The sequence below is a fragment of the Haliaeetus albicilla genome, chromosome 27 (genome assembly GCF_947461875.1).
Source record: "Haliaeetus albicilla chromosome 27, bHalAlb1.1, whole genome shotgun sequence".
Taxonomy (NCBI): Eukaryota; Metazoa; Chordata; class Aves; order Accipitriformes; family Accipitridae; genus Haliaeetus; species Haliaeetus albicilla.
In genome coordinates, this window is record NC_091509.1 from 9625866 (window position 1) to 9646232 (window position 20367).

Genomic DNA, 20367 nt, shown 5'->3' on the forward strand with positions numbered 1-20367 from the left:
ATCTCATACCACATTTTCTGGCATTTTGCATACCAATGACTATTTTTACCTGTGTGGCTGCATAACAAGCAGCCACATGATGGCACTGTGCAACCAGTTTCAGTGCCTTCATTACAAGCATTTTTCTGTAAAATTGGGCTTGGACTGTTTTCTCCCAGCTCATTTGAACTGGTAAAGACAAAAAGTCAAAGGAAGATGCATTTTGTCACTTACTTTTATAGTAACTACGGTTTAACTCCTGTGGCTGGTAGACTATATACCCATTAAACTTCTCTCTCAGCTGAGATGGCCAAGTTATTTCAGAACCAAAAACTATTACAATGCAATTAATGATCAGCCAAAAGCTGAAATCTCTATAAAGAATTTCCTTAATCATATCTTTTTGTTTAGTTTTATATTCCTCTAAATTCTCTGAGGTTTCAAACCAAAGACAAGAAACAGAAGATAAAGATCAGCTATTGTACAATTCATTACAATTTAACACTTCAGCTGGTACCCTGACAAGTTTGAGGAAGAAACAGAATGTTTTCACTTCATCAGATGCCTGATAACTCAGAAACAGCAGTAGCAAATTCCTAGTCCTAACAGATTGAAGGTCAGAATTTGCAACAGGACAATTCCCAAGAGGCCCATCTACCTCCTGATGAGCAAAAAGCGTGAAGCAAATGAAACATGTCATGAGGAAACATCCAGAACTAGAAAACAGTGAAAATGGGTATTCTCTGCTCTACCTGTTAACCTTTTCAAGACTAAAAGGAGCCTTCATTACTTATGTCATCACAGGAGGGCAAACAGATTCCCTTCAGCACCTACAAAACAGACAACTTATTGGAAAACACAAGTGCTCTTCCACTGCCTGCATTTTCAGGTTTCCTAGAAACAACATGAAAGCATGAAAGGAGCATGGTTACACATTCGCATCTCATCTTCACCTGCAGTCACACTGCAGCCATGGCATGCCTCTCAGAAGCAGAACTGTGGGATGCAGCACTGACCCACACCAAATTAACCCCATTCCTTAGCTAGAGTATTTTCATCTTTTAGTCAACTAGCAATCATTAAAGCATATTTCTTGTTACTTCAGACACTACTCTAAGTGTGAGCTGAAAAGCTGGTCTTGCCACTGCTTGCAGTTACATAGTGCCACAATGTACTAATGTTAAATCTGACATGACAGCTGAACTTGTGTTCTTATAATTTGAAGGGTGAGGTTCCACCAGCCTTTCCTCACAGAGCACAAACAGTACCCAGCAATGAGAGCCTTTTAATTGTCACAGCATTATGTGAAGTAGTCTACAACTGCATAACAATCCAACATATACTATCTTAGACAACCACTGTGAAGAAAAAACAAGTTCAAGAAAGGAAAAATGCCAGAAGAGTACTAGCTCTAGTACTTAATTTACACTAGATATACAGATTAGTTTTAAACCCTTGCATGTTTAATGGATAAAGGATAAAGTTATGTAAACAGTGAGGCCTAAAGGGCCACTTAACCTATCATGACCAAATAGTCTAAACAGCAGGTACTAACTCCAGGATATGCTTCACAAGACTGTATTACACGGTCTTGCTTAAAAGCTTACCAAGGCTCTGCTTTAATTGCTTGTCAGATAGTCTCCTTTTCAGAGCACCATTTTACCACCTGTATCTTGGGTCCACTGAAAAAAGTCCAATATTATACAGATTAGGTTAGCCTTTATTAAAATACAGAGCTACATGAAATTTGAACTCAATAGAAGATTCAGAATATGCATTAAAGGTCATAATTAGGAGGTGGCATGTCAATGATCTCATCCAGGGTAGCAAGGAAGTCAGCAGTTGATTGTAACAAGTCTGAAAGTAGAAATAGAGCAAATCAGTTTCTCATGAAACCCAGAATTTATACTCTCCAACATAAGCTAGCTCCCAGAGGATTAGCATAAGCCTCTTGAATGACTAAGGGAAATATTTTTTGATTGCATAAGCCAATTCCACCTAACTGATCAGTTAGCAATGAACTACAAAAGATTGCTGAGCAACATCACTTTGATACAACTACCTGTACTAGTAGGGTTGACAAGTTAAATTCAGCTTGACTATACACCAAAAGCTGTTTGATGCTAGTATGCTATTCTGGTAGTTAGGACAGCAATGGCAGTTCACTACTGCAGCCAACTAGCTTTCCTCCCAAACCACTAATGAGCACTATATGTACTGAAAATCATGCTAAATTTCCACTTACTAGACTCCCATGAAGTCTCCTTGATCTTCACAGGTGAAGGAACCATGTTTACACAGCTGTCATATGTCCTTTCAAATATCATCAGGGGAACACCACACAGGTTGATATTGCTTATTTTGTGCTCTTCAGGAAGATCAAAGCTCTCAAAGTCTGTTTGAGAAAGAGAGACTGTAGTTTAGTAATAGTGCATAGTAACCTGGGAAGCTGTACAGTGTCCTAGATTAAATGAAGCAGGAGCAGGTCCAAAACACAATCCAACAGACCCCTCTTATAGGGTATTTATTTGCAGTTACACCTCAGTTATCCATAAAAATCCCATACATTAACACTTATCAAAAGACTAAACTGCATAACATAGCTGCTAATGTAAAGCAGGAGCTTTCAGTAATTTCTTTCCAATCACTACACCAAGTCAACTTCATTAAGCACAGCATGTTTCACCAACACTGAAGTAGTCTTTGGTACAGTACTTTTTGCACACTCACTTCCACATGAACTGGATGGTTTAAGGACACACTTTGAAAGACTGAGATAGCACAGCCCATTGCAGGTATTGTAAGAACAGCTTTACAAGTTTCATCTTCAACTATTATATCCTACAGCAGTAGGAATCTCTTCAGTTACAAATTACCATCTTGAATACTTGTCTACTAGTTGCATTTAATGAATTAAGAGGCTATAGCATGGTTATTTGGAACTAGTTTCCTGCCACCATAATAATGGACTCTGACTACTACATATATGGAGCACAGCTACTGCAGCTAGAAATATTTACACAAGAATGAGATGGTATTTCAGAAGTAGCAAGCACCCTTACGGTTAAGAAAGGACTCTGGAGAAATGCAATGCTAGCTTGTTTGCCACAACAGCTTGACCAAAGTCTTACAACAACATCAACACTCAGGAAAGCTTAATGGTTCATTTTAATAATTACACCAATAGTTCTTACCTCGAGGATCAAAAGAAAACATATTTTCTATTTCTGGCCAGTCTTCTTCAGCCACTGCATCACAGCTTTCTAATCCAGCAGTCTTTTCAGTAATCTTAAGAAGAGAAAGTCACATTATTTGAGCTACTGTAATTTCCCACTGTAGTGGCTTTCCTGTGCTGCACAGGTCTACAGACAAGCATGCCTGCCATGCAGTTCTCAGTCAAGCCTAAATTCCAATACCTTCAACACAAATAAGCCAAGATGGGCAAATGCTTCAGCTGAGTTTACATAGTGCAGTACTATATACAGTGGCAACAAGTCACAGCACTAGAACATTTAGGCTCGTAATATTAAACTCCTGATACTTAACATGTGAAGAAGATATTAACTCAGACTATTTTCTCTAGAGCCACTTCTTTGCCATTAAGTACCCCCTAAGCTGTTGTACTCCTTGTGCCTATGTAGGTATGCTTGTTTTGGCTAGGATAGAGTTATTTTTCTTCCTAGTAGCTCATAGGATGCCATGTTTTGGCTTCATGGTGAAATCAGTGTTGATAACACACAGCTGTTTTAGCTATTGCTGAGCAGTGCTTACACAGCATCAAGGCCTTTTCTGCTTCTCACAACCCCACCAGTGAGTAGGCTGGGGGTGCACAAGAAGTTAAGAGGGGGCACAGCCAGCACAGCTGACCCCAACTGACCAAAGGGATATCTCATACCATAAGACATCATGCTAAGCAATGAAAACTGGTGGGGAAGTTTGCCCAGGCTGCCATTGCTCAGGGACTAGCAAGGCATCAGTCAGCTGGTTGCAAGAAGTTGGTTTTGTTTTTCCTTGAGATTGTGAATTATTAAATTGTCTTAATCCCAGTCCATGAGTTTTCTGACTTTTACCCTTCCAGTTCTTTCCCCCACCCCACTGAGGGGAAAATGAGCAAGCAGCTGTGTGGTGCTTAGCTGCCTGCCAGGGTTAAGCCACAACAATAGATAAACTATCCATTCCCATTCCTCACCTCAACCCTGTAGAAGGGTGTTATACTCACTTTGTTTGCAGTGCAAGGCTGATTTTTCTGTCTTATCTTTTCCATTTTGCTCATGACTCCTTCAGTTCTATTCACATTTCCAAGAGCCCTTCTTACAGAGTGAGATGTGGCTGGAGGTGTACTGATTGCTTTTTTAGGAAGTGGAGTGTGAACTTGTGTTCTTTCAGATAAGACTTTTGCTGGAGTGGGGGAAGAAAAAAAAGCAAACTTTAGCACCATATCAACCCTAAAGCTTACTTCAGTAAGCACATGTCCTGGAAAACCAGTTGTCATAAAAATCATTGCTCACCATTTATAACTCAGGAGCATAAGCCCCATCTATGATAAAAGCACAGAGCCATTTTCATTTTTATAGTAATTGGTAAGCTTAGCAGAATCAGTTAGATAATTGGACATAATAGAGAGCTATTACTGTTCAAAACAGTGAGTAACAAAACAGGATTTATGCTCTTCCCTTGATCCCCTACTGACTTAAGGCAGCATATACGCACAAGATCCTGAAGGGAGTCTTAGCTGATTCTTAGCAGCACCAACTTCACCATTCTCCTTGTCAATAAAGATTAGCGTTGCCATCTTCAGGTTGATGAGACCACCCTGGAAAGTCCATACAGGAAAAAGAGGAAATCATTCTTGTCATTTCTTCCACCACAGCACACTTTATAAACAAACTACATTAAAGGCAACATAGCTGCCATGTGCCAGTCCCCAGAGGAGGGGGAACAAACCCATACTTCACACCATTTCATAGTAGTTTAGCTACAGACCCTTACATTTGAAGGCACTATTAGTGCACATGGCAGGCCAATATTCTCAAAGGAGCTTGTACGATTTTGGGGAAAGTAGCAAGGTCTCACCAGCAATCCTACACAGAAAGATCTAATACTTTGGTTTGCTTTATCACTTCTTTGTGGTGTTTAACTGTTTCCTCAGTACAGGAAAAGCATATATCTCCTAGCTTAGCAATCCAGTCCTTAGCTCAACTTGTAGCACTTGAGCAGCCAAGAGTAATGCCAAGTTACCAGCAGAGACACCTTTTCACCAGAGAAAGAAACCATTAGAGAACACCCTATACAAGTGGATTACTTCGCTACCACTTCTCCACCCCATCTGCGGCAACAGATGAGAGCACTCCCTTGCACCGTTAGGAACAGCCAGGCAGCCCCACCTGGAGCTCATCCCTGCCGTGACACACCTGGGCAGGTGATTCCTCGTTCAAGAGAGGCCTGCAGAAAAACCCCCTGCTAACCGGTGCGGCTTGCAGTCAAAAGCTCAAGCACAAAGTCGAAGCAAGACTTACAGCCACAGATCCCGCCGCTCCCCTTGTTTAAGCCACGTTCTGGTGACAGCTCCGGACGCCCTCTCCTCCCGCCCTCGGCGGAGACCCCGGCTTTAACCAGGTAGCGCCCTCCGCCTTCCCAGCCCCCCCGGCTCACCTCAGGAGCTACCGGCAGCGCCGAGGCCGGACAGCGGCACCCACGAAGACGAGGGCTCGGCTCAGGTGGGGGCAGGCCGGTCCGCAGACCCACCACCGCACAGAGAAGAGCCGCACTGCCCGGCGCCCCAACCGCCGGCAGATTTTAAACCGCCTCCGCATCGCCCATTGGCTGCTTCGACAAACGCTCAGCAGCCGGTTGGCTCAGCAGCGCCGCTTCCGACCCGCCTCACCTGCTGCCCTGGCGGCTCCACCCCCTGCGCTCCGGGGGCGGGGCCGGCCAGCGCAGGGGTAAGCCCGCCCCCCCAGGCCCCGGCGCCGCGTTCCTGTGGTGACGGCGGGGCCCCGCCCCTGGCAGTGACTCCGCCTCGGCGGGGCGGGGCGGGGCGGGGCGCGGTGCATTGTGGGGTGGCGGTGCGGCCTAGCAGGTACGGGCAGCGGCGGCGGGGGTCGGCTGCCCGGGCGGGGGCGGCCGCTTTGCGCTCCGGGGGAGCACCCGCGTCCTCGCCGGCCGGGGCTGGTTCCCGGTGGGGTGCTGCTTCCTCGCGGTCGCTCTCTTGCCTCGCCTTCGGGGGACGCGTAGGCCCGGGGTTGCGCGGGGCCGCGGCGGGGCCTCCCGGTAGCCCCGGCCTGTCCGCCGGCTCTGCAGCAGCGGGGGAGTCCGTGGCCCCCTCCCCGCCGGCTGGGGGGGCCCAGCGGTGTGTGTCCTGACGCTGTGTGCTGAGCTGCTGCTCTTCGTCCCCACCAGGGATCATACTGGTCGGAGAAGAGGAACATTAGTAAGGCTGTTGGTTTTTTCAGCAGTGGTGCTTATTGTTGTGCTAAGGCATACGTCAAGAACGCGTAATAGAGCGTCACTGGTTACCCTGAATGACGCGAAACCACGCTGAAGAGCTGTGCTGTCAGACAGTATTGATCTGTGAGACTTTGTTCTCCTCTTATTTCTGTTAGAGGGGGAAAAAACAAAATGGCATCAGGGACGGTAATGAACGCCACACCTTCAGGAGGATCGAATGATGTGAGCCTGGAGGAACCAAAGAAGATGACAAGGGAAGACTGGCGGAAAAAAAAAGAATTAGAAGAACAAAGAAAACTAGGAAATGCACCCGCTGAAGTGGATGAAGAAGGAAAGTAAGTTTTATTAAAGCTATGGTTATTCTAGAGCTACTGGCTAAAAATGACTTTTTTCCTATTATGATTACAGAATGATCCTGAGGGTGATACATGATTTCTACATGACTCATTGTAGAAGTAAACAGTTGAACTTTGTAAATCTGCTTTTAACATTCCAGTCATCCTCAGAAAACAAATATTTTCAAAAAAAATGTAGGTTCAGTGTTTATCTACTGTGATCTATTGACAGTGCTGCTAAAAAGTCCCATCTGTGTGGCTACTTGCAAGTGGTGTTTTGAAAGTGACCAAAAAGTATTACTGGGGAACTTTACTGCATACCTGATCTGTTCCCTCTCTTGCTTCTACAAGGCTTGTTACTTCTGAGAAGAGACATGTTACTATTTTTGTGCTCAGTAACATTGCATAGAATAAGGTATTTGATTTGGAGTCAGCAGTTTAGGTGAATTAGATGGCAAGAAAATCTCAGTGAAAGTCTGTGTTTATCTAGGAAAATTAGAGTTTATTTTGCAATGCACTGTAACAACTTCATTATTTTATTATCGATTCCAAAGCCCTGAACTTTAATGTGAGAGTTATTTGTTAGGCTAAGTTGTTGTGGGTTTTTTTCCCTATGCCCTGTATTTATTACACAACATCTTTTACAGAGATATCAATCCTCATATTCCTCAGTACATATCCTCAGTACCATGGTACATAGATCCTTCTAAAAGACCTACATTAAAGCATCAGAGACCTCAGCCAGAGAAGCAGAAACAGTATAGCTCCTCTGGAGATTGGTACAAACGAGGAGTTCAAGAGGTATGTAAAATGTTTTTGTCATAAAATAAAGATTGGTTTGATTCCATGAGGAAATAATTTCTGGTTACATGTTTTTGAGGGAGACAGGAGCTGGGAATTCTTTTTCAGCAGGCAAGTCACAGTGTCTGGTAGTAATCAAAATATGTGTTATGAGTTTGGGTAGACCATGCACACTTTAGTTGTATTGAAAAAATGGTTATTGGGAACACGTATATGAATCTTGCCACAAGTTTATACAACACTGTCTTTTTTTGTTGTTTAGCATGCTGTAGCAACTAGATATCGTAAAGGAGCTTGCGAGAATTGTGGTGCATTGACACACAAAAAGAAAGACTGCATGGAGGTAAACTTGACTTTTGTTGATGTTTTAATGGTTTTGAAAACAATGTGAATTCTAATCTTAGCGGAAAACAGCTGGCTATAGATAAAATAAAAACTACTAGTTTTGGAAAAGCTATTTTGAAAAAGGTTACAAGCATTGAAAGGTGGCTTGAAAATTTCTAAAGAAATTGTTATGCAGGAAGAGTGAAGGGGAAGAAATGATACTATTCAGGGTGTTGCTCATCAATTCTGTTTGTGATAAGCACTGCAATAATAGGTGAAAATGTTTAGCTTTTCATGTTAATTTGCTTTAACTCAAGTGCTCCTGTGCCTGTCTTTCTGTTTCATGTCAGCTAAAGCCATCCCCAGAAACTGTGTTTCAAGTGCTTTCTTAATTGTGGCAAATAGAGTTAGAAATTGATGGGATTTGGAGTCAGTTAAAATACAGAAATGAACTACTTGCGTTTATTTACAATTCACAGGCTGATAGTGCTGAATTTAACTGGCTTCAGAGGAGCTCCATTGATACTATTTTTAAAGGGATATCTGAGTGAGTAACATATTTTAGTGTAATGGACTGATCCAACCGTGGTTTTTTTTTTTCCTTTCAGAGACCCAGGAAAGTTGGAGCAAAATACACAGGCATGAATATTGCACCAGATGAACACGTGCAGCCTCAACTGATGTTTGATTATGATGGAAAGCGAGATCGTTGGAATGGTTATAACCCAGAAGAGCACATGAAGATTGTAGAGGAGTATTCCAAAGTTGATTTGGTGTGTAGGTTCTGTGGTTTACTAGGGAAAGGTTTAGTGTTTGGCTTGGCTGGGAGGAGGAACATTTGTTACGTGCACTGTTAATATTAGACCTTGTGCTGTATTCATAATGAAAAAGCGAGATGGGTTCTGTGTTTGATAGCAAACTTCACCTAAACTGAAAATTCAGATCAGAACTGGCAACTGAGTATGGGTCTGTACAATAAATGAAGTGTCTCCCCAGATTGCTTACTTTCTAATAGACAAGCCGTAGAATTTATTACCCGAGACACAGATTGAATTGCAGGCAAGAAACGAGTTTGTTATCTGGCTGTGTTAGAGCCAATAAATCTATATCTATTTTGTAACTTCATTCATGTTATTTTACTTATGAATCCTTTTTGTTGCCATGATGGAGCGGTGGACGGTTTGTACCTGTCTTTGTGCAGACTGGCACCTTGCTGTTGCAGTTAACTTTCTATCTGTATGCACCAAATCCATGTGGACGTTATTAACTTTTTAGAAGGAAAAAAAAAAAAAAGTTCACTACCTTGGCTGGATGTTGGCTACCTGGTCCAAAAGGTAGTTAGGCGCCTAACTTAACTACCTTCAGTGCCTGGTCCTCAGTATTTTCCTATAGTGTGTAGAAAAGCTAATGTTAAGTGTGATCTAATCAGTGTGTATAAATGTCTACTGGGAGTGTTTAAAGACAGAGCCAGACTCTTCTCAATAGTATACTGTGACAGGACAGGACAAGAAGCAGTGGGCACAAGTGAAATACAAGAAATTCTGTTTGAACATAAGAAAAAAATGTTGTACTATAAGGGTGATCAGTGGAACAGCTTGCCCAGTAAGGCTGGGGAGTCTCCATTCTTGGAAGTAATCAAAACTTGCCTAGACAGAGTCCTGGGCAACTTGTTGTAGGCACGCCTGCTTTGAGCAGGGGGATTGTCCTTGGCAGTCTCCAGAGGTACCTCCAATATCAACTGTTCTATGGTTCTGTGATGTCAAACACATACAAAAATTCACTATGTGCAGCTTTAAAATCTTACTTTAGATGCTAGACTTTGGTGCTTCCTGAATGAACCATAAATGCTTGCAGCATCAGTCACGAAGTACCTTAAGCACTGAAGTTTCTAACTAGAGTACGAGGACACAATTATAAAACTATCTCATAGTAATGGTATAGCTGCATAAATTCTAGTAAACTGTTTCATTTAACAGTATAATATAAAATAGTAAAATGGTTAGTATACATAATTTCATTTCCTTGAGGCTCAAAAAACAAATGTGGTAAAGCATAGGAGTAGAGGTGACAAGCTCTAGGCTGCTGATTTTTTACAAGCACCCAGAGAATTAAAAAACCTTTTTTTTTTTTTTTTGTAATAATACATTTTAAATGACAGCAGTCACAAGAGATGCTTATGGTAAGTATTACTACACACTCACTACTAAAAAGAAATACTAAAACAAATGCATTTTCATGATACACAGGCCAAACGTACACTGAAAGCCCAGAAGCTTCAGGAAGAGTTAGCATCAGGAAAGCTGGAGCAAGTGGTAAGTAAACTAAAGCCCAATTTATTTTTGTTGAGGCTGAATAAATATGCAACAGGTTACTCCTGCTCTCTGATGCTTTTACTCTCTATACAGGGTCTATTATTGGTTTTTATGCCCTTCAGTAATTTAAAGATTTTCCTAGCACCAGCATATTCTGTGTCACATTCAAGAATTTCAAGCATCTTCTTTCAAATAAGAGTCGTTTTGTTTTCGCCTTATGGGCAAAAATTCTGTGTGATTATTATTCTCGCGAAAGTTAATGACACGGCATTTTGGGTCAGAAAAACTTGTTTTCCATGTAGTAATTTTGTTCATGTACTGAAAAGCTTTTTTTGTTTTTAAAGATTGTTACGTCTGACTAATGTTGAGACAACAGCTAGTACGTGACTGTGGATTGTTTTAGTAATGCTTAGTATAAATTGGAATAGGAAGGTATTTTCTTTATCTTAGAACCAAACTTGTTTCTTCTTCAGTCGTTGCTATGACTATTTGCAGTGTCTCTGGTTATTTGAAGGCTGAGCATATGTATTTCCCTCTGGCTTATAACTGCAGAGTTTGCATCTTCCACTAACTTCTACAAGCTCCTCTTGGATTATAGACAATGCTTTTGATACTCTTTGATATAAAATTATAATTTTAAAAGGCATTTCTGATAATATTCCAAGTTTATAAAGTAGGGGAAAAGTAGAGACTGCTACTGGTCAGAAGTAGGTTTTTTTTAATCAACACTGTGAGAAAGAAAACACCAAGCAAAAGACTACATACAACTGGGCCTCCATTTTCCAGAGGTTGTCACCTTGCATTTTGTCACTAGATGGCAGAGTGAACTTAATCGCCAACCCAGCACAAACTACAGCGTTCTGACCTTCCCGATAGAAAAGATTCTTTCTCTTTTTGATGCCTGTTTTCACCACAAAGGAAACATTGTTGGCTTCCATACACTTATTCCGTATAAAATGGAGCTGTAAGAAGAACAGTATGTTTGAAACATAAGAGCTGTCTCTGATGGAGAAGACCAAGACTGCTTTGCATAGTCAGTGCTGGCCAGTTTGCTGATGAGTGTTCCAGGACTCACAGTTGTTTCCATCTTCACTGTTGCAAGTATTCTCAAGTTAGAGGCTAAGCAGGTTAAAAGAATAAATTCTGACTATATTTCTCCAGATTAAATTATGGCTTCTGATTCATGCTCGGTATGCCTGTCAATCCTAACTAAATACTTGCTATATGTCATCTTAATTTTTTTTTTTAAGCTTTCAGAGTTGAATGTTGGTTATATTTGCATGATATGAAATATTCTAGTCTAAACCATTAGTGTTCAAAGGCATAGCAAGCTCTAAATAACAGTGACAGTTCTAGAATTTGCTGTTCTTGCAAAAGCTTGAAAATTTAATTGGGAATACAGTGAAAAGGTCTCCGACGTGTCTGTAATAGAGCTCTTTCCTAGACCTTTATATAGCAATCTTTGTGCATATTGTGTCACAGGTAAATTTTATTTTGCATCCAACATAAAACTCAGCTTTGATTGCTCTTTATATCCCTGCCCTCTGTCCTCTCCCCACTATCTTGTCTTCTCTGCTGATGTGCTCTTTGTTTGCTGCAGAACTCCCCAAGACACCAGTGGGGAGAAGAGGAACCAAATTCACAGACAGTAAGATGATTACCCACTGCATCACACCATGGGCAGAAAAAAAGACCTGTAGTTAGTGGATCAGTGAAACAAGGGTGGCATAAGGGTTTGAATGTTGGCTTCATGCCACTGGCTGACTATTCTTTTGGGCATAGGTTGTCGGATTTCACAGAGGCATTTTTGGTTTTGTTTTAATTCCTGTGTGTTGTCAAACCTTAAAGATACAAGCAAATAACTAGTTTTAATATGTGGTATGTTTTGCCCAAGATAACTGTTTTCTTAATATCATCACAGTTACACTTCTGTAACTGTTTCCGTATGAGGAAACCTGAAAAACCTGAAACCTGTTGAATGTTAGATTAGCATGACAGCACACTTAAGCCCAGGTAAATGATGCCAGCTTTTAACTACAGGGATTGCAGAATTTTTAATGAAACCACTAAAATCAGATTCTCATACTTGTCTCTGGAGTGAATGTCCTCTTTTACTTAGAAGTTTCCCATCTTTCCTCAGGAAAGAGATCATAACAGTGAAGATGAAGATGAAGATAAATACGCAGATGACATTGATATGCCTGGGCAGAACTTTGACTCTAAAAGACGTATCACCGTTCGAAATTTACGTATTCGGGAAGATATTGCAAAAGTGAGTAAAGAATTCTTTACAGATATTCTTTTGTATTCGTGAGAGTTAATTTCAAAAAATTGTACGCTCAATTATTAATGAGTTTGCATATGGGTCTTGCGGTTTGGAAGTTAACGTTTGTTCTCAGTTCTATTCCTGCTCATGTCATGACTTCATCAAGGTCATTCTTTTACACAGATAGAACTTTTTAAAATGTCTAAGCTGGGCGATACAAGAGTAACTTCAGTTCTTTTAAAATAATAAATATCGAATATCTTGTATGTTGTTTTCTTTCCCTAGTACTTGAGGAATCTAGATCCGAACTCTGCTTATTATGATCCCAAAACAAGAGCAATGAGGGAGAACCCATATGCCAATACAGGCAAGAATCCAGACGAGTAAGTTAAATCAGGGTCATGCTTGTGTATCCAACAAAACTGTTAAAAATGAGATTAATAGTTCTGTATTTTCTTTTATCTGTATGTCCTTTTACTAATGAATCCCTAGACAATTATGGGTAGAAGTAGTAGTAAACATGGAAAAAATTGTTTCATTTAGCAGCATTTTTTGGTTTAGTATATAAAAGTGGTATTTTAGTAATACTGGCCCTTAATCTTCAGGGATATATGGACCACTATTTAGTGTAATGATCTGTACAAGGGTTAGAACACTGCTGTATCTAGAGGTGATACCTGTAAACAATAATGATATTTGTGAAGTATTTCAGTAACCAAATCTTAAACTTCATCCCTTCTCTGTGGTACCTAACTAAATGCTTGAACTAGGAGCAAGAGCTCCTCATACATTAATGGAGTCTGCATAGAAAAGGTCTGAAAGCTTTGGCATTGTCTAGATAACTTAATTAAAAAATGCCATAGGCTGGCTTTTGGCTGCACATAAGGCTGTCTCACTTAAAACTCAAGTCAAGCACTAGAGCTGTGACCCCGCCTTGACCTGTGTAGTGCTGTGGACTTACAGAGTAGACAGGCTGTGAGTAGAAACATTTATTCAGAGTACAGTAATTGGATTAGCTTGCTGCCTGAAATAGAATGGCAGTGGCTAAATGCTAGCAAATAATACTCTTTCCACCTCTCCTTGCCCCCAGCTAGAATAATGCTGGTCAATTCTTTTTTTAGATGCAGATGCTTTCACTTCTCTCTAGAGTCATAATTTGACCTTTGTTGAATCTGTGTTTCTGCCACAGCTTTGCAGACTGTAAATTATTCAGAGGGACTTTGGGCAGATGAAAAGAGTGGGAAATTGGGTTGTTAACGTTATTTGATTTTTCAGCCTGTGTTTCATATGCTCATTCTGAATCTCTTCAAGGGGTGTACAAAAGGTAACTGAGAGCAGTAAAGCTATTACCAGGCTTTAACTCAGTAAAATACACTGGGTCTGGGCAGGAGGAGAGATTCACAAATCCAAAAGCTGAGAATCACTATGCTAGAATATCACCTACCATTTATGCATATTTATTGTGCAGTTCGATCAAAGTTTGACTCCTGGTGCTTGGTATTCCAGGCAGAGCTCCAGGTTTTGTCATAAGATGTTTCCATGTAAACGTAGGCACCAGGTATTCTGAGTTGCTATCGTATACTTTCATGATTCTATGGGGAGCCCAGACTTCATTTCATGTATAGAGTTGAATGCTCCTTCCTCTCCCTCCATTCTTAACTCTCAAGGCACAAAGGAGAATTTTTACTTTCCTGTTGGTGTTCTATGATTTTATTTAAAAGGAAATCACATTACTTGAATGCTAAGAATCATATTGTTCTTTTCTGCAGAGTTGGTTACGCAGGTGACAACTTTGTTCGCTACACTGGAGATACCATTTCAATGGCACAGACTCAGCGTAAGTGGGTTTTGGGGTTTTGGTTTTTTTAAGGAAACAAACTTAAAAGACTTAAGTTAACAATGCTTTCTTGCAAAAGAGAAATAAATCTTCTTAGATTGAGGCTTTCTTTCAAATTACTGCAGAATTAAAGATTGTAATTTGATGCCTATGTCAGTTTTAGAATAAATATTGAGTGAAACCTCTTGTGTACACAGTTTTTGCTTGGGAGGCTTATGACAAAGGCTCTGAAGTTCATCTTCAAGCAGACCCTACAAAATTAGAGCTACTTTATAAATCCTTCAAAGTGAAAAAAGAAGATTTCAAGGCACAGCAGAAAGAAAGCATCCTAGAGAAGGTAATAGACTTTTGGTTTTATTTAATTAGAATTCTGTTGAGTTTGAAGTCTGGGTCTTGGGGAACAAATAAGGTTACTAATGCTATGTGAAAATGCATCAGCTGTTCTCAGTAGCTTAGATTTATAAAAAGAATTTTATATCTATACACACTATCTTATCAATTGGATTCATTATATTATTTAATATAGGAACCTTTGAAGATCTGCTGGTAGTTCTTTGGATTATTGGGAGCTCTTCCCTTAACTGTCAGAATTTCTCCAGTGAAAAATCTGACAGCAGTATGTAGGAGTGGGAATTTAGGGTTTGGGTCTTTTTTTTTTTTAAATAATACCAGTGGTTGAAAAATTCTTTCACAGTTTAGAAGTGTTATCTTTTGTAAAATACCCAAGTTACTATCTCCCAAAATTATTTTTTAACTTTTCTTTTTTCTTATATGTGAAAAGCAGAATTTTCAGACTCAAGTTTCAGGTGCAGTATTCTAGATAAATATTTATTTTATATTTTGCAGCTAGTTTCTTGGACAACTGACAAAGAACTAAGTAATCCATTTAGATTCTAACCTTGTCTACATTCAAGTTTGAAGGGGAACAGGAAGTACTGCTCTGGTTATACCAGAGCCTTTTTGTTTGGTCTAAAAAGTTTTCCTGCTTTGAGTCAGGAATATCACTGTTGTAATCCTCCAGGCATTAAAAAAAAAAACCAAAAACAAACAAACAAAAAAAAACACACAAAAACCAAAACATCAAAAAACACCACAATGGCAATAGGAGGAGAAGTATTTCTCTCTTATCTATTCACTAAAGATTAAACTGTCTCCATCCACTTCTTTTATGTCTTCTTCAGAAGGTACTGAAGGTGACATTTTTGAAATGTATACTTAACTGCATAAAAGGTGGGGGTTTTTTTTCAAAACTATTATATGTCTTTTCTATTTGCATTTTAGTATGGAGGACAAGAACACCTAGATGCACCACCAGCTGAACTGCTGTTAGCTCAAACGGAAGATTATGTGGAGTACTCTAGGCATGGAACAGTCATCAAAGGACAAGAGAAAGCTATTGCTTGCTCTAAATATGAAGAGGATGTTAAGATCAACAACCATACAGTAAGCCCTAGCTTATGTTAAAATTATAAAAAAAACCAGATTCCTTCCCATTGGAAGGGAATGAGGTATGGTAGGATGCAGTACAATATAATACAGCAAATAAATTTCTCCTGTCTCAAATGTGACACTCTCCCTTTTCTACTATGGAGGAATTTCAAATTGTCATGGTTGCGATGTGAATTTGAGGAGTTGCAATGGCAAACTTAAAGGGGAAGTTACTGTATTTCCCTTTGACTTTGAATATAACTTGACCACATCCTGTTGCTTTTCTCTTTTTTGAAACTGTACCTGTAAGGCTAATGTAAAATTGCAAAAGTATTTCTCATAACTTTCCCTTCTGGATTGTTTGAATAATTTACTTATCAGGATATAAACTCAGGAATAAATTGCAGCCTGCCTCTTAAGGGGGTATCATGATGGACATAACTGCCATGGTGTCTTCTCTTTCAGTGCATTTGGGGTTCATATTGGAAGGAAGGCAAGTGGGGTTACAAATGCTGCCACTCATTTGTCAAGTATTCATACTGTACAGGAGAAGCTGGGAAAGAAATTGCTGTAAGTATTGTGTTATTTAGTCACTTGGAAAGAGCTAAAAAGCATTCATCTTCCTACCCAAGTTTTAGACTATTTCACTTTTTTGTTGGTTGGTTGGTTCGGCTGGGTTGGGTTTTTGGAGGGGTTTTTCCCTTTCAAATGTGCTTAGTAAATGGGTATGCTTTCTCTTGTCTGTTGTATAGAATACTGAAGCAAGCTTACTGGAAGAGCAACCCAGGGAGGAAGAACACATGACAAAACCCAAAACACTGATGGAGGTAAGTTGTTTTCCTTTCTCAGGAAGGCAGATATTTTTCCTCCACATTTTAAGAGTTGGAAAGATATGTGTAACTACAAAATTATGTGAGTCATAATGTCTGAAAATTATTAGACTGCATTGTTAGATAATTAACATCTCTCTTGAAAACTAAGCTCTCAAATAGCATTAGTAGATGCTTGGGATTTAATGGCTTGAACATTATTAAAGCTTGCAAGTTGAATCTTAACGGTCACTGGTTTTTCACCTTACAGATCCACCAAGAGAAACAGAAAGAGAAGAAAAAGAAGAAGCACAAAAGGAGCTCAAATTCAGATAGTGAGGGTGAAGAGAAAAAGAAGCAGGAAAAACTTAAAAAGGTGCACTATATTCATCAGTGGGTTTGTGGCAAAAAGAACTTGAAATATATTTTACAACAATGTCAGTTTTATGAAGCCTGTAAGGCAGTTCTTGTGGTATTCTGTGGGATGTTCTTTGATGCTAATTCTGAGCTAAAGCAAATTTAACATGCTGTTAGATGTTCTAAAGCACATTCCCTATTTCTCAAGCAAACATGCAATAAATACTTAGTTTTGGAAGACTTAGTTTAGATGATTTAGAACACTTCTTGTCTAGGCAACTATTACAGATGTAGATTTATATAAGACATTGCAGAACACAATGATTTGTGTATTGAAGAAAGATGGAGAGGTCAAAAGCACTGTCAAAGCTTAACGTAGCACTTTTTATCCCAGACTTGGGCCCAGTCTCACAGTTAATGCAGTAAATCCATCCACCAAGCTATCAACTCACTGCTGCTAAACAGCCCTTCCACAAGCACAGCAGCCTGCCTCTGGATATTCAGAGTGTGAAACTAATGTTAAACTATGGTTAATCAAAGCATGGTACAAATGCAATTTCTTTTCAATAGCAAGAAGGAGCAACAGTAGTAGTTTGAGGAATGGGATAATGTGTATTTCAAAAAGCATTTAAAAAAACAATACTCCCTGACAAGGCAGGGTGGAGGGGAACCCCACCAAACAGACCCAGCAAACAAACCCAAGCCACTAAGATCACATGCTTGCTTATCTGCTTTTGTACTTGCTGGATCATGATTACATTTTAGGTAAGGCCAAGGAATTTCTTACTTGATTTTGGCAATTGGAAAGAGATTAAAGTATCTTGTTTGCTAAATACCATTTTACCATCATTTTATATTAAACACTAACAAATGAGCATTAAATGAAGTGTGCTGTAGGTGGGCCAGACAGATGTGCATTGCTTATCCCCCCCATTCTGCCTGCTGTTTGTTCATTATACTAGAATCTAATACAAACTTTCATTGGTTTTTTTGCTTAACTTTCATTGTGGGGTTTTTTTTTCCTTTGCTTTCATTTCAGGCACTAAATGCAGAAGAGGCTCGTCTTCTCCACGTTAAAGAAATTATGCAGTTAGATGAGAGGAAGAGACCATACAACAGCGTATATGAAACCAGGGAGCCAACAGAAGAGGAAATGGAAGCCTATAGAATGAAACGGCAGAGACCTGATGATCCCATGGCCTCTTTTCTTGGACAGTAGTCACAGTGAAAATCATTCCAATACACAAGACTTTTTTTCAATACTTGTTTACAACTCTGTAGACATTTGCTTACCTTCCTTGTGTCTAGTAAGTGCCAGAAGTGGCAGAGATTTTTTTTTTTTCACCAAAGAAGTTGGTGAAAACTTCTTTCAACAGACATAAGCAGTCCAATACTTACAGCAATTTTATATATGTGTGTATGTATACATATACAGTCACAAATATATATATACACACATATATAAAATTTATATATAAAATACATACACCTACTCTGTAAATTCTTTATTGGAAGAGAACTGACTGGAATTCTAGGTTTGTTTGGCCAGCTAATACATAAAGTCATGATACATTCAGTAAAACTGACTATTCAAAGGAAATGGTCAGCAGATGTCACTTAATATAGAACGAAAATTGTTGAAAAAAATATTGTTAAGCTACTGAAGCCTCTTACTTGTAAAGGGAGTTGCCTGTCACGTGGCTTTAAAAGGAGAAATAGTTTCTTGATCACTTTCTAGTAAGTATTTTGGAAATGTAAAAATTGATTGCTTTGTACAGTTTTGTTTAATTTAATATAAAGGTCTTAAATGCTGCTCAGTCTTTTTAATGAAGAGGTTAGCTTCTGAGTGTAGAGCTTTTAAATTCTAGTTCTGTTTCTGCAGATGTTAACATATAAATTTCAGTTGCAAAGATCTGAGTTCTTTGGTTTTCTGTTTGATAACAGTATTCATCTTACCCTTAAAACTTCCAGAATCTTGTTACATGGTGTAATGCCAAGTGTCAGGCTTTAATACCTTGTGATAATGTGAAGCAGCATCTGCTTTGTGTTTGGCAATATTAGTCCTTAAACTGGGAGCTTTCCCCTTTATTAAAAGTTGAAGGAATGGGTGAAGGACTTCACAGCATGACTTAGAGTTGGAAGGCTTGAGAATTACTTCTGTTTTGGCTTAAACTGTCTTATTAAACATGGCTTTTATGACCACATTTCATGTGGTTATATTAATGGTAGGACAAGGAAGACTCCGAAATCCTGGCTTTTCCTCTTAAAATTAAGAACCTGATTACAGTTTCCACTTTGTAAACAATGAAGGAAGCTTAAAGTTACTGGAAGAAAAGGAAACGATATGTTATACCTGTAACATGTTGTACCTGTAATTTCCACCTGTAAAGCTGGTTTCCTTTTTTTATTAGGTTTTCTCCAAGTCTGCTTCCCCTTTGGTTTTGTTATAGGCATACTAATTCTGAATGCAGACTTTATTTTATAAGGCTTATAAATCTGACTGCAGACTTTTATTTTATAAAACTTGATTTTAAAATCCTCCTATCGCTTGCAAAAAACATAACCAACTAGTGAGATCAAAGATTTGGGAGTGGAATTGTTAATATAGCCAAGTACTAGAAAGGAGAAACTTTAACGAGTAGAAATCAGCTTTTGCAGAAATTGCTTTTATGTTTTCACAAACAATGTGGATTTAGACAGTCAGAGGGGGAAAAATATTAGGGATATAGTTTTCCTTCCGCTATAGTAGTGACTCTCATTCTAAGTTTCCAGATCGGCTCGTGTCTCGACCTTTCTAAGTTACAGATAATTTCCAGGGAAAACTGCTCTTTTCCACAAGTAATTACATACAATAAACATACATTTAAGTGTCGTGTGTGTGATTTCACAGCTGCTTTGACGATTGAGTATTTTAGCATACATAGTTAATAATGGAAATTCTGCATTAGTCTGCAATGTAGTTCTATATTAAAACTATCTGTGATATTCTCACTGATGATCAAAATTTTAGGTTGAATATTTACTGTGTTCCAGAGATCCTATGATTCTTCTTAGGGCTGTAACATCTGAAGTTCTGGCCAGCATACCTCCAGCTGCAGAGATACCAACTGCTGTTGTCTTGGTCAGTGCCAAGTTCAGTTTGAGGGAAGATGAGATGTCAGAAGGGTCCATGTTATCAGTTCTTGAGCTATTTAGATACCTTTCTAAAAGTAGCTAGAGACTTCGTTCTTTTTAAAGTAGAGGCGGCAATCCAGAAATAACACTGAAAAGAGTGATTTAGAATGAAGAACAAATAATTCACCAGTCTAGGCAGCCTGTAAAGTTCAGTTTTAAACTCTTGTTTCGTGAGTGTTTTTCTTAGTTTCAAGAGAAAAATGGGGAGAGAGTTGAAGGTGTGTGTATTTTAGAAGCCAATATAACACGTTCAGTGCTAGAGGAAGATCTGCTTATTACACGTAAACATACTGAATTC

At 39.3% G+C, this 20367-nt stretch overlaps 2 protein-coding genes across 5 annotated transcripts; one reads left to right on the plus strand and one right to left on the minus strand.

The window, feature by feature from the left end:
- Window positions 1-1678: 1678 nt before the first annotated feature.
- PTTG1 (PTTG1 regulator of sister chromatid separation, securin) lies at window positions 1679-5800 on the minus strand. Of its 2 annotated transcripts, none has more exons than XM_069772741.1 (6): window positions 5632-5800; window positions 4690-4792; window positions 4199-4377; window positions 3174-3267; window positions 2225-2374; window positions 1679-1836 (listed from the first exon to the last, which is right to left on the minus strand). In XM_069772741.1, the coding sequence occupies exons 2-6, from the start codon at window positions 4769-4771 to the stop codon at window positions 1757-1759; spliced, it is 585 nt and encodes a 194-aa protein (XP_069628842.1). In that variant the 5' UTR covers window positions 4772-4792; window positions 5632-5800; the 3' UTR covers window positions 1679-1756. The 2 variants fall into 2 exon arrangements, with proteins under 2 accessions (XP_069628842.1, XP_009922717.1); XM_009924415.2 differs by lacking the exon at window positions 5632-5800 and adding an exon at window positions 5496-5614.
- A 149-nt stretch (window positions 5801-5949) lies between these two features.
- Window positions 5950-19767, plus strand: SLU7 (SLU7 homolog, splicing factor). Of its 3 annotated transcripts, none has more exons than XM_069772738.1 (16): window positions 5950-6058; window positions 6582-6761; window positions 7409-7562; window positions 7825-7905; window positions 8495-8659; window positions 10133-10198; window positions 11799-11846; window positions 12339-12470; window positions 12750-12847; window positions 14234-14301; window positions 14499-14638; window positions 15583-15744; window positions 16195-16299; window positions 16482-16556; window positions 16810-16914; window positions 17935-19767. In XM_069772738.1, exons 2-16 carry the CDS (start codon window positions 6598-6600, stop codon window positions 18112-18114), a joined length of 1743 nt encoding a protein of 580 aa, XP_069628839.1. In that variant the 5' UTR covers window positions 5950-6058; window positions 6582-6597; the 3' UTR covers window positions 18115-19767. The 3 variants fall into 3 exon arrangements, with proteins under 3 accessions (XP_069628839.1, XP_069628840.1, XP_009926496.1); XM_009928194.2 differs by lacking the exon at window positions 5950-6058 and adding an exon at window positions 6065-6409; XM_069772739.1 differs by lacking the exon at window positions 11799-11846.
- The last annotated feature ends 600 nt before the right edge of the window (window positions 19768-20367 follow it).